We start from the raw sequence: 13,780 nt of genomic DNA, 5'->3' as shown, positions 1-13,780 counted from the left end.
CCCCACCCTGTCCCCAGCCCAGAGCCCTGAGTGCCACCTCCAGCCCTTCCTTGGACACCTCCAGGGATGGGCACTCCAAACCTCCCTGGGCAGCCCCTGCCAAGGCTTGAACACCCTTTCCATGAAGACGTTGCTCCGTTGCTCCTGATGTCCAACCTAACTCTGCCCTGGACCAGCTTAAGACTGTGTGCTCTCATCTTGACTACATCCTGCCCTACACCGTTCGGAGCCCGGGCTGTCCGTGACTGCGGGGTGCAGCCACTGCCTGTCCCACGCACCAGGTCAGTCCTTGCTGACAATGCTTCAAAGGATACAGAGCTAGATCATCCCTACTTGGGATAATTTTGATTTATTCCCCATCGCGGCCCGGCCCGGCCCCGCCCGGTGCGGCGGCGGCGCGGCCCAGCCCCCGGCGGGGCGGGCCCGACCCGGCCGGGCCATGGCGAGCGGGGCGCGGGGTGAGCGGTGCGGCTCGGCCGGGCCGGGGCTCCAGCGGGGCCCTGCCGGGGATCCAGCGGGGCTCTGCCGGGGATCCAACGGGGCTCGGCCAGGGATCCAACGGGGCTCTGCCGGGGATACAACGGGGCTCTGCCGGGGATCCAACGGGGCTCGGCCAGGGATCCAACGGGGCTCGGCCGGGGATCCAACGGGGCCCTGCCGGGGATCCAACGGGGCTCGGCCAGGGATCCAACGGGGCTCTGCCGGGGATCCAACGGGGCCCTGCCGGGGATCCAACGGGGCTCTGCCGGGGATCCAACGGGGCTCGGCCAGGGATCCAACGGGGCTCTGCCGGGGATACAACGGGGCTCGGCCGGGGATCCAACGGGGCTCTGCCGGGGATCCAACGGGGCCCTGCCGGGGATCCAACGGGGCTCGGCCGGGGATCCAACGGGGCTCGGCCAGGGATCCAACGGGGCTCTGCCGGGGATCCAACGGGGCCCTGCCGGGGATCCAACGGGGCTCTGCCGGGGATCCAACGGGGCTCGGCCAGGGATCCAACGGGGCTCTGCCGGGGATCCAACGGGGCTCGGCCAGGGATCCAACGGGGCTCTGCCGGGGATCCAACGGGGCCCTGCCGGGGATCCAACGGGGCTCGGCCGGGGATCCAACGGGGCCCTGCCGGGGATCCAACGGGGCCCTGCCGGGGATCCAACGGGGCTCGGCCGGGGATCCAACGGGGCTCGGCCAGGGATCCAACGGGGCTCTGCCGGGGATCCAACGGGGCTCGGCCAGGGATCCAACGGGGCTCTGCCGGGGCTCCGTGGCGGGAGGGCCGCGCTGAGGGGTCCCCGCCGTGTCTCCGCAGGCGCCTGGAGCGAGTGGCCCGTGGATCACTTCCTGCGCACCGGGCACATCGGGGCGAGGGACGGGGCCGCCGTGCGCTGGTTCCACGCCGCCAACAGCAGGGCCCGGGCGGCGGAGGCCGCGCGAAGTGAGTGTGGCACAGGCCCCTTCCCCTTCCCCTTCCCCTTCCCCTTCCCCTTCCCCTTCCCCTTCCCTTCCCTGCGCCAGGATCCCCATGGCTTTTAAATCCCTCCGGGGACGGGGCCTCCATCAGAGCCCTGGGCAGCTGTGCCAGGGCTGGACAGCCCTTTCTGTGAAGGAATTCCCCCAATGCCCACCCTGAGCCTCCCCTGGCCCAGCCTGAGGCCGTTCCCTCTCCTCCTGTCCCTGTTCCCTGGGAGCAGAGCCCGACCCTGCCGGCTGTCCCCTCCTGTCAGGGACTTGTGCAGAGCCACAAGGTCCCTGGTGCACCAGCCTGAGCGGCAGTGAATGTTATGGAAAATTTTTGTGGATATTTGACAAATACATATTTGTGTAAATTTATATACAATATGCTTTATCTTGAATACTATCACTAGCTCTTTTCTTCGTATTTCAGTCTGTGTGTATTGGATTCACTGCAAAGCTGATAGCACTGCCCAGATTCACGAAGCTGTTTTTAAGAGTTGGAGCCACTCCTAAGACCCGTCTTCACCTGTGTTGTGTGTCAGCTAATATTTTCCTAGTCAGTTTTGACAATGAGTCAAGGGGAATGCTCAGTCTCTGCTAGTGTTAAATCCTGTGCTCATCTTTCCTCTGTCAGGAACCCTGTTTAGAGAGGAAAAGACCTGAAATTTAACAGGAGTGCATTCACATGTTGGGTGTCCGTTTTTCTGTTCCCCTGAAGAAAAAAAACACGTGGTTGCTTGGCCAAATGTATCCTCAAAGATCAATTTTCACGTGCTTGTAGGTTTGCAAAGAGTTTAGTGACCGGAAACCCCCCAAAATTGCCTCTTTTGTGTCACAGCAGTTCCTGTCTGAAGTAAGAGTGCAGGGGCTGGTGCAGACAGACCTGCTGGGTAATTGTTGCCCTGAAGCACCGAAAGCTGAGGTTTAATTTCTCAATCCCCAGGCGACGTGCACATGGTCGAGGCGGATGTTCTCCTGCGGGGAGGGAGCGGGGACCCCATCCTGGCTCACCCCCCGGACACTGACAGTGACATCACCCTGCAGGAGTGGCTGGCAGAGATGGTCAGCACCAATAAAGGCATCAAGCTGGATTTTAAGAGGTATCTCGACAAAAAGATTATGTTCTTTGCATTGTTACCAGTTACAATTCTACAGGTGATCGTCAACCAAACACCTCCTTGTGCAGTTTAGCATGATGTATTCAGAGCATAATCCATAGGCAAACGTGGTCCATAATACTCAAAGCATGGCAAGAACAAAACCTTTAAAAGTGTTTTGAACTACAGATAAGGATTTCTTATGCAGTGAATTGGGTGCTGTGAGCAGAACTCTCCCATGGGAAGGTGAAATGGTGGTGCCTCTCTGGAAGTCTCCTTTCTCTGGCGTAACTCATTAACTAAATGTTCAGAGGTTCATTCACAGTTTGAACCATTAGCTGTTTCATTGTCTCAATGGAAAATACACCTGAAAACCCCACGAGATTGCCTTTAAAGAGTTCGAAGTGAGCTGTGATTTCCAGACATGCACCCCTTCAGCTCCTCACTGGCTTTGTCTGAGTTTCCATGTGCTAAGTATGTTTTGGCAGCAAATTACAAAGAGCTTCATCAGCGCTTAAGTACTCTATAGAAATGCAAAAAAACCCTCAAGATAGTTGTAAAATATGATTTATGCTTGTGGTTCTGTGTAACACAGTCATGGTTTTCATGCAAAAGTTCATGAAAGTGCAAAATGTGGGCAGGCTAAATCCGTTTATTGTTACGGGATCTGCGTGTGTCCTTCTGGGCAGAGAAGAGGAAAAAGAGCAGTAGGCATTTGTTTGGGCTTATTTCTTGTGAGTTTTGGTAGGGATTTTCCTCCATTTTAATTATTGTTTAAATTAATTCTAAGCTGCCTACCTTTCATTTTTCCCCAAGGAGCTTACAGCCAAGTGCAGTGATTTAAAAAAGCTTTTAAAGGTACATTGCATTATAAAGGCCTGATTCTATAAAAGCATTTAAAAAGACACCACACAGTGCAGATAGAGTCAAATAACTGTTAACAGAATTTGATGTTCCTTTGGATAGTATTTATTTGGATGCCATTGCTGAAGTTTTGAAGATTATTCCAATAGTACTTTAAAAATCTACTTTCTATATCTATCAGCTTGATTGACCACGTAATTACATTTCCTGCTGGCTTTGGCTACTGAAATTAATGTGTTCTGCAAAAGGTCTTCAGTGTCCCACTTCAGAAATGCCAAAGTCATTTCACATGAAGTCAGCAGTAAGTCTGAATTTTCTAAATGCTCTACAACAAAACCAGTGCTCTCTGGGGTCTTGAGTTTTTTTTGGGGTTGGCTTTTTTTTTGTTCTTGTTGATTGGCTTTGGTTTTTTCTTTTTCTTTTTTTTTTTTTTTCTATGTTGCCATTTTGGTTTGGGCTTTTTTTCTCACTACATTACCTTATACTTTGCAGTATAAAGGAAGGCATTCCACCGGCCCTGACAGTCCCTTGCATATGTGAGGATGTGAACTGTTCTGGCCCCAGACAGTGTGAGAAGTGCTGAAGCCCACATGTTAGCTCAAGCCATCACTGGCTTTTCTCCTAGAGAACTTGAGCTCATCCCGAGTGAGTGGAATTCCTGCCTCTGTGCAGCTTTCCCAACAGCACAAAAGACAAAATATACAGAGTGACTTTACAGAGGAAACAAGACAAACAGCTCAGGGGACAGTTGCTGGTTTTAGAGCTAACCTAATTTCAAAAATCGGACCCTACTGATTTTAAATTCCTCAGTGTTACATAGTGTGTTAATTAATGTGCAGTGGCAGAAAGATTTCTAGGTGTAAATTTCTATTCCCAATTGTTCCACATCTCCTTTCCTTCCACAGTACTTCGAATGTTTTGGTAGGATAGAGTTAGAAAAAAGCTAGTTGTGCTTTTTCTTTTGGCTTGACAGGACAGTAGGACTATGTGACTGTGGATTTTGTTAAATGCTCACAAGGTGTCTGCACTGGTTGCCCAAGTGATTTTTAACCATTTAATAATTAGTTGTCAGATGAACATTGGACAGGTAGGCTTCTCTGTGCTGCCACACTTTTGAACTGTGGGAAAAACCACGACCAGGTGCTAAATGTTCAAGTGAGTGCCTTTTCACTCTTTCAGTTGCCTGAAATTGGTCCGTGTTGAGCTTTTTATTCTCCTAGTACAGGTGCATCATCTTGCACAGATGTGAGGGTAACTTTGAATCTGAATCTGAAATAGTGCTAAAGTCTTTGCCACCTTGAGCGTGGTTAAGGTGAGGAGAGATGACTTTCACTCTTTGGACTGAATTTATAGCATTTGTGGCTTTTGGGTCTGATGCAACAGCAGTGTTAGAGACTGCAGTGGCTTCCTTTGTTAAAACCCTTCTCAGGCCTGCGATGAAGAGGTGACAAGGTCGGGGCCGTGAGGGGAGGCCGGGCAGTGCTGGGGGCAGGGGCTGGGTGGGTTGACTCCCGCAGGGGCGGCGGTCACCGGGCCCGCCCGGGGGGCTGCGGTGGCCCTGCGGTGGCCCTGCGGTGGCCCTGCCGTGGCCCTGCGGTGGCCCTGCGGTGCCCCTGCGGTGGCCCTGCGGTGGCCCTGCAGTGGCCCTGCGGTGGCCCTGCGGTTGCCCTGCCGTGGCCCTGCCGTGGCCCTGCGGTGGCCCTGCGGTGGCCCTGCGGTGGCCCTGCAGTGGCCCTGAGGCGGCCCTGCGGTTGCCCTGAGGCGGCCCTGCGGTGGCCCTGAGGCGGCCCTGCGGTTGCCCTGCGGTGGCCCTGCGGTGGCCCTGCGGTTGCCCTGCGGCGGCCCTGCGGTGGCCCTGCGGTGCCCCTGCGGTGGCCCTGCGGTGGCCCTGCGGCGGCCCTGCGGTGGCCCTGCGGTTGCCCTGCGGCGGCCCTGCGGTGCCCCTGCGGTGGCCCTGCGGTGGCCCTGCGGTGGCCCTGCGGTGGCCCTGCGGTTGCCCTGCGGCGGCCCTGCGGTGCCCCTGCGGTGCCCCTGCCGTGGCCCTGCGGTGGCCCTGCGGTGCCCCTGCGGTGGCCCTGCGGTGGCCCTGCGGTGGCCCTGCGGAGGCCCTGCGGTGCCCCTGCGGTGGCCCTGCCGTGGCCCTGCGGCGGCCCTGCGGTGCCCCTGCGGTGCCCCTGCGGTGCCCCTGCGGTGCCCCTGCGGTGGCCCTGCGGTGGCCCTGCGGCGGCCCTGCCGTGGCCCTGCGGTGGCCCTGCGGCGGCCCTGCGGTGGCCCTGCGGTGGCCCTGCGGCGGCCCTGCGGTGGCCCTGCGGTGGCCCTGCGGCGGCCCTGCGGTGGCCCTGCGGTGGCCCTGCGGCGGCCCTGCGGTGCCCCTGCGGTGGCCCTGCGGTGGCCCTGCGGTGGCCCTGCGGCGGCCCTGCGGTGGCCCTGCGGTGGCCCTGCGGTGGCCCTGCGGTGCCCCTGCGGTGGCCCTGCGGTGGCCCTGCGGCGGCCCTGCGGTGCCCCTGCGGTGGCCCTGCGGTGGCCCTGCGGCGGCCCTGCGGTGGCCCTGCGGTGGCCCTGCGGTGGCCCTGCGGTGGCCCTGCGGTGCCCCTGCGGTGGCCCTGCGGTGGCCCTGCGGCGGCACTCCGTGCCCTGACGCCGCCCGTGTCCCGGCACAGCCCGGGCGCCGTGGGACCGTCGCTGGAGCTGCTGGCGGGGCTGCGGCGGGCGCTGGAGCGGCCCGTGTGGCTGAACGGGGACGTGCTGCCCGGGCCCCGCGGGGGCCGCCCGCCGCTGGACGCCCGCGCCTTCCTGGCCGCTGTCGCCTCGTCGTGCCCCGCCGCCACCCTGTCCCTGGGCTGGACCACGGGCTGCCACCGAGGGCAAGGTAAGGGCAGGGCTCGGGCCCGTCTCCGGCTGGCCCCGGCCCCGCGCCGTGCCCTGGGGGAGGTCGGTGTCTGTGGGGGCCTCTCCTGCGCTGAGGGGTCTCCAGGGCCGGACCGCAGCTCGGGCAGTGCTGGAGGGGCGGCACAGCTGGGGGAAAACCCCATCTCTTTGCTGTTAAAGTAAGCTGGTTTGTACTTTGACTGTTCCTTCTCACCTGCCGAGGGTTTCTGAGGGACAAACTCCTTCGCCTCTGTTTGCAGGAGGGCTGTCCCTGAATCCTGAGAGCATTGGTTTGGTGATCGGAATCCTGGCATGTGTCCTGAAGAAAAACAGAGCAGCCGAAAATTTGAAACTTTAGCTCTGCTTTTTCTGACCACTGAAATCGAATTGTGGGTCAGCATAATCCCTAATATTCCATTTCTCCTGGATACTTGAATTTTTGCAGTAAACCTTCAAATTTTCATCGTTTTAGAGCTTTTTTCACAGGCTTCCTCTTGCAATTCCCACTATAAGTAGCTGAGTCCCCTCCAAATGTCTGGGGCCACCATGGCAGGATTATACACCATTCCCATTGCTAATTATTCATTAGCAAGATTTAGTATTTTTTGTATGATACACTGCAATTGTATTAAACTGTTTAGTGCTTTCTCCCAGGTATTTTCAGTGCAGGAGACAATTCCTGGGAAATGCATTAGAAATACTGAGTAACCTTTGAAAATGAATTTAATTTTATCTCCATTCTAAATTTCACTTTATGGAAATACTAATTAAGGTTCTACTGTAAGACTTAAGAAAGAAAACCATCTCATTTCGGTGATTTCAACTCGAAGTTGCTGCTTGCCCAACAAAACTTTTTTAAAATATTTAGTGCTTTTTTAGTTTTTCCAGTCACCACATTACATATGAGTAATTGAGAAAAAAGTTATTAACCGTTGTTCTAGGATTTTCATAGCCTGTAGAAACAAAAGAACAGTTAAATATAATTTGAAATAGTTCCAGTCCCTGTAAAAATCTCAGCAAAGCCAGTTTCAGTATTTTAGATTGCTTGCTTTTAGCATTCTTAGGCACAGAATGTTTTTGTCTGTGTGTTTCATTTGTGTGTAACCTCATTCCTAGTGGATTAATTTTTTTTCCTAATTTTTTCTTCCGTCTTCTGTTTTTATTTTTAAAGGGTCCCTGACAATGTAAAACTAGGCCACACTGAAGTCAGTGGCGTAGAGTCTTTTAGAGAAAGGGCAAAGATACATTAAAAATGTCACATTCCGTAGCTGTGTGTAAAGTAAGTAACTATGTATGTAGCGTGTGGGCAATAAAGGTTCTCACCGCAGGTTTGTTTCCCGTGCCGATGCTGCCTTTACTGATGGTCCCTGCGGGCCGTGTTCTGTCCCGCACCGCCGGCAGTGTCACTGCAGGGCTGTGCCTTCTCCGGGCCGGGCCGTGCTCTGTCCCGCAGTGTCACTGCAGGGCTGTGCCTTCTCCGGGCCGGCTCTGTCCCGCAGTGTCACTGCAGGGCTGTGCCTTCTCCGGGCCGGTTCTGTCCCGCAGTGTCACTGCAGGGCTGTGCCTTCTCCGGGCCGTGCTCTGTCCCGCAGTGTCACTGCAGGGCTGTGCCTTCTCCGGGCCGGTTCTGTCCCGCAGTGTCACTGAAGGGCTGTGCCTTCTCCAGGCCGGTTCTGTCCCGCAGTGTCACTGCAGGGCTGTGCCTTCTCCAGGCCGGTTCTGTCCCGCAGTGTCACTGCAGGGCTGTGCCTTCTCCGGGCCGGTTCTGTCCCGCAGTGTCACTGCAGGGCTGTGCCTTCTCCGGGCCGGTTCTGTCCCGCAGTGTCACTGCAGGGCTGTGCCTTCTCCGGGCCGTGCTCTGTCCCGCAGTGTCACTGCAGGGCTGTGCCTTCTCCGGGCCGGTTCTGTCCCGCAGTGTCACTGCAGGGCTGTGCCTTCTCCAGGCCGGTTCTGTCCCGCAGTGTCACTGCAGGGCTGTGCCTTCTCCGGGCCGGCTCTGTCCCGCAGTGTCACTGCAGGGCTGTGCCTTCTCCGGGCCGGCTCTGTCCCGCAGTGTCACTGCAGGGCTGTGCCTTCTCCGGGCCGGTTCTGTCCCGCAGTGTCACTGCAGGGCTGTGCCTTCTCCGGGCCGGTTCTGTCCCGCAGTGTCACTGCAGGGCTGTGCCTTCTCCGGGCCGGTTCTGTCCCGCAGTGTCACTGCAGGGCTGTGCCTTCTCCGGGCCGGCTCTGTCCCGCAGTGTCACTGCAGGGCTGTGCCTTCTCCGGGCCGGTTCTGTCCCGCAGTGTCACTGCAGGGCTGTGCCTTCTCCGGGCCGGTTCTGTCCCGCAGTGTCACTGCAGGGCTGTGCCTTCTCCGGGCCGGTTCTGTCCCGCAGTGTCACTGCAGGGCTGTGCCTTCTCCGGGCCGGGCCGTGCTCTGTCCCGCAGTGTCACTGCAGGGCTGTGCCTTCTCCGGGCCGGTTCTGTCCCGCAGTGTCACTGCAGGGCTGTGCCTTCTCCGGGCCGGGCCGTGCTCTGTCTCTGCCGGCCCCGCGCTGAGCGGGGGCTGCGGGGGCTCTGAGCGCCGTGTCTGTCCCCAGGCTACTCGTGGCCCATGGTGCAGGAGATGTCCCGGCTGTGCCACCCGCTGTCCCAGCCCGTGACGTTCGCGGTCAGGGCCGCGCTGGTGCCCGGCTCCATCCCGCAGCTCCAGTGGCTGATGCAGCAGTCCCACAGGTCAGTGCCGGCCCTCACCTGTCCTGACCAGCTCGTGTCTGCGTGTATCAAACACAGCACGTTCATGTGCCCGTGCTCATCCCAGTGGCACTGGAAATGCTTTTGCTCGCGGTTCTTTATTTCCCTCAGGTCTCACAGTGATTCCTCAGACAGAAGTGGTCGCTATTAATTTCTTTAAAATAGTTAAATTCCAGAGGCTCCTTTTTCATTACCTACAATAAGGACTTTCAAATGGTGCATAGGTGTGTAATCCGGTTCTGCTGCAAACATTTCCTGAGATGAATATAATTAAATAGACTACATAGTTTGATGTTGCAGTTGGGAATTCATCCAATCTAAAGACTTTGTATTGGATTTGCTATTTATATTTTTTGTAGCAATGTCACCTGAAAAATGTTAGAGATGATTTTTAGATGGAAGTCAGGTGTTTCCCTCCAAGCTAATTAATTTTGTTGAGGCACTTGAAATGTATTCATTCAGTGGTTTTCATACATGAACTTACATTTTCCTTTAAAGATTTTTCTTATAAACCCATAACTGTTTCATTATAAAAGTTATTCACATGTAATAGACTGAGAATAAATTCAGCTTCCCACATACTGCCATTTACTCATCTTTTTCACTTGCTCTGCGTACTGAGAATTTAATAAAATTGTTCCAACCAAGGTCAAAGCCCAAGACAGAAAACTTCAGAGAGTCTCTGAAAAGTTTCTAATTATTTAGAAACAACAGGGTGGACAAATAAAATGCTGATATTCTTGTTTATGGTGAAGACTCAAGACAGAAATTAGAATTAAGCATTTTAAACTGGGAAATTAGGTTAAAAATATTATTGCATTAAGAATATGTCTTATGAATTGTGCCAGTCTCAAATATCTCCTCACTGGATACAAACATTATTCCCACTGAAATATTAGGATTTTCTCTTTTACCTCAGCATAAAACTTGGGGTTTTTTAGTGGCATGATTAGAAGACAGAAATTCCTGAGCCAGTTTTGCTCACATACAACTGAATTCTGATTTACCCATTTTTAAAATTAATAGTTTTATTAAACAAAGGTGAAGAACTAAGTGTATGTCATGTGAAGGATGTGGAGGGTAATGCCTGTAACTGAATAATGCTTTGGGGGATTTCAGTGTTTTTTGAGGAGTTCTGTGCAATTAATGAGAATTGGGTTAGGTGGCATCTCTACACATCACTGACGTGACAGAGCACAGAGCACGGCAATCACCTGCGTCTGGGATTGCATCATATTTCCTGTTTTGAGGCTCAGCTTGTGACTATTGATTACTTTATCAAACCTTAAATGCTCAGTCTGGTGAATTTCTTTGCTGCATATTTACCTGAGGTTTTTTATTTAACTCCTCCCAAGGTTTGGCAGGACAATCACAGATAACTGGCAGAAATTCTTTGGGGGGGTGCAGTTGTTTATATTTAATTAAGTTTCTAAAATTAAGATGCTGTAATCCTGAATATTTTTAGGAACTTACTAGTGCAATGTCTTTCTGGTTTACATGCTTTATCTTAACATTCTCTTTTTCTCTTTGTTTTGTTTTTTTCTCCCCTTTTTTTCTGGACATAGATACAGCCTCACTGTTTGGACAGGAAAGGAAGACATGTATTCTGTAGAAGACTTGCTTTTCATCCGAGAAAACTTTGATAAAAGTAGGGTTTATTACGACATTTTTGAGCCACAAAATTCTGAATTCAAAAAAGCCATTGGAATAGAATGGTAAATGCAAAGCAGGCAGTGCCTGACCTTATAATACTTTCTATTGTAAACCCCTTTAAATGTGAGGATTTCTTGTTCAGAGAAATGCATTTTCCTTGCCAGAAGGACTGTATTGAGCACACCTGTGGTTATTGGAGGTTATTGTGGTTTTTGTTTGGCACTGCATGGAGAGGCTTCTCAAATAGAAATGTAGTGCCTTCCCCATTGTTCCCTGCTTGCTGCATGGGATCTGTGGTGCCACACACCCCAGGAGGGGACAGTGGCCGTTTGTACTGCGCTGGCACTGCTCAGCTGCTCTGCCCCGCGGTCCCTGGCCCATGGTCACCGCGGCTGTGGTCACTGTGTCCATGGTCCCCGGGCCCATGGTCTCTGTGCCCGGGCAGTGTCGGAGCCAGGCCACGGCCGAGGGCTGGGGAGCAGCCGCGGATGGTGCCGAGGGCTGGGCCCCGTGTGGCAGCAGAGCTGGTGGCCGCAGTGGCAGTGCTGGTCCCCGGGGCACGGGGCAGTTCCAGGGCTGGCAGGGGTCATTGCCCGTGGCTCTGAGGGCGTGGGTGCCCGCGGGGCCGGCGCTGTGGCACACGGGGCTCCCTCAGTGACCACGGCTCTGCTCTGCTCCGTCGGGGCCTGTGCGTCCCTGCAGCTCTCAGCATTTTCTCAGAAATTTCCAAAAGTGGAAATTTCCCCTGACAAAAGCTAGAACCCTGCTAACCACCTGCAGGAAGAGCCTGACCTGGTTAATTTAAACCATTTATTGCCTCTTTGGCTGCTGCAGTTCCCCAGAATTCACGCAGACTGAGACACCGTCTCTGTGGGATTGGCATCTGCCAAACACCGCAAACGGTACCGGAAAAACCAAAGGTTCAGAGAAGACACTTTAGCTTCTGAATAAAAGCTGATGCCCTGAGAAGCATTACTCTGTCAACTTCTTGTACTCCTTTTCCCATTCCTCTCACATGGTTCCTGTGAAAATTTTGTTACCTCAGATATTGTACAGAACATTTTACAGGCTGTTAGTACTAAAGTAAATTGGAGAAATGATTGGTTCTTACGTGGCATTGCTACAGCTGTGATAGAAAAGGTAGTTACGTTTCTTAATCCTAAATCTTGAAATATGGTGATTTCACATTGAAATTCAAGACTCCCTGTTGTTACCTACAACCCCTTATAGAGATTTATCTAATAATTGTTTTATGTTTTTGAGGGGTAGAGCTTTTCTCATTTTGGTCATCTGCTAAGATATGCTTGGCTACAATTAGGAAATATTTTTCCACATTAGGAAGGAAACTACCTGATTATACTTGGGGATAGCTAAGCAGAGTACTTGATTTAATTTACAGCAGCAGGCCAAGCAAGTGGGAGTACCACAAAAGGGTCAGGTTTGGCTGTGTTATTTCTGTACTGAGTTTGGAGAAATTATGTCTTTTTTATTTACGGTTTGTTGCAGGCAGTTGCATTCACTGATTTACAGGATTTCATCTCTCAGTGGTAAGGCCTTTTTGGGACCACAGGGACACATTTTTCTGTTATTTAGAAATCTTCCCACTGACCAGTTCCCACCTGAAGTACTGGAATTTGTTAAAACTCATTAAACTATTAAGTAAAAAAACATCAGCAATTGCCAGAAATGTTTTTAAGGAAGAACTATATCTGAGCAATATCTGTAGGTGTCAGTAAACAGGGATAATCACCTAAAATTAAAAGAAGACATCATCTGGATTACCAGGATGTGCCTATGTGGTGAATTTGATTATTCTGTATGGATTAACCTATATATATATGCATTTCTCTATGTAATTTTTACCTGTGGGTCTTTGCTAGTCCCCTGTGAAGTTGTTTATGTCAGTCTAGTCTGACTTGCACATCAATAAATTAATTTGATTTTGTTTCTCTGCGTTTATTCAAATGCTTTCCTAAAATACAGCGTGTTACTGTGGGGCTGGCAGTGAGACAGTGAAGGAGAGATGAAGTCAGGTATTTGTTCTGATGGGGGCAGCAGGTCTGTGTTTTTCCAGCTGTAGCTGTCTTTTATTTTAGTATTTTTTCTTTTACCTTCTTTCAGAGTTCTGTCACTTCTACTACACAAACATTTGTAATTTACTGTGGTTTCAAGCCTTGCATTTCTCTGTGAATTTGAAGGATCTTAGTAAATAGATAACAGGGTAAAGAGGAGAGTTGTCATTGTGTCCTGCCATGACAGGGAAGCATCTTGGTGGGAGCAGAGCACTAGATATTTGCCAAGGTTTCTGTTGTTTAAATGTGCTCTGCAATCAAAGAAAATGCCCCCAAAGACACATTTTTCAGACATGGCTCTCCATCTGGTGTTCTGCCCTTCTCCATCTTCAGCATTCATGCAAAGTGGGATGCATTTTTTAACCTGCTGACTGAAATAAAAATCAACAAACTGAGTATTTTTTTCAATTCATACCTTCAAATTCAATCTGAAATTATGCTCAGGGTCTTTATAACTCATTTAATAACTTGGTGGTTTAAATGGCCCCATCCTTTTCTTTAAGGAAAAAATACAGAAATGAGAGTGTTGGGAATTAGAAGTACTTGGATTGGTTTGTTTTAGAAGGGTCAAGGAAAGCCTTGGAGTACATGAATTGTACCCTACATTGCATCCAAGACAGAGGGGGGGCTTTTCCACAGATTCCAGTGTTCCTCTGATTATTTCTTGATTAAAAATGTCTTCCAACTTTCAGACTATTTCTCTTAGTAAGGGTAAAGGTACTACTGTAATAAGAGGCATTCTAGTAAGAGGAAGTGTTTGGACAATTGTTTAAAGACAGATTTATTGACCCATAACCTTGTATTAATTAGAGACCTTTTTCTAGCACAAAATATTTATTTTCTTGAAATTGTAATTGAAAACCAGTTTTGTTTTCAATTTGCTGTGGTACTGTGATGCTCCCAGTTACCTATTTTTCAGTTTGTTCATTTTTTTGTTGCAGGAATATCTGTTTGCTTCCAGTAAAATTCAAAGTATTGGACTCTATTGTCTTCTGAAGTTTGAACTGACATATTTTTGGGGTAGTTGCATGTTGACTTTTA

General features: G+C 51.6%; 1 protein-coding gene across 1 annotated transcript; it reads left to right on the top strand.

Annotated features, from left to right (window-relative positions):
* The first annotated feature begins 421 nt into the window (after positions 1-421).
* Positions 422-12,614, top strand: FAM151B (family with sequence similarity 151 member B). The gene is made up of 6 exons (XM_069000766.1): positions 422-458; positions 1,307-1,432; positions 2,396-2,552; positions 6,074-6,282; positions 8,861-8,996; positions 10,580-12,614. The coding sequence occupies exons 1-6, from the start codon at positions 440-442 to the stop codon at positions 10,731-10,733; spliced, it is 801 nt and encodes a 266-aa protein (XP_068856867.1). The 5' UTR covers positions 422-439; the 3' UTR covers positions 10,734-12,614.
* The last annotated feature ends 1,166 nt before the right edge of the window (positions 12,615-13,780 follow it).

Source organism: Aphelocoma coerulescens (genome assembly GCF_041296385.1).
Source record: "Aphelocoma coerulescens isolate FSJ_1873_10779 chromosome Z unlocalized genomic scaffold, UR_Acoe_1.0 ChrZ, whole genome shotgun sequence".
Lineage (NCBI taxonomy): Eukaryota > Metazoa > Chordata > Aves > Passeriformes > Corvidae > Aphelocoma > Aphelocoma coerulescens.
Note: the sequence above shows the minus strand (reverse complement) of the source record. Positions and strands in the feature narration are given on the sequence as shown.

Bases quoted from the DNA above. Each gene is read 5' to 3' on its own strand.
- FAM151B (XM_069000766.1), top strand. The intron at 1,433-2,395 runs GTGAGTGTGGCA...CTCAATCCCCAG, and splicing joins GGCGGCGGAGGCCGCGCGAA to GCGACGTGCACATGGTCGAG. The intron at 6,283-8,860 runs GTAAGGGCAGGG...GTCTGTCCCCAG, and splicing joins GGGCTGCCACCGAGGGCAAG to GCTACTCGTGGCCCATGGTG.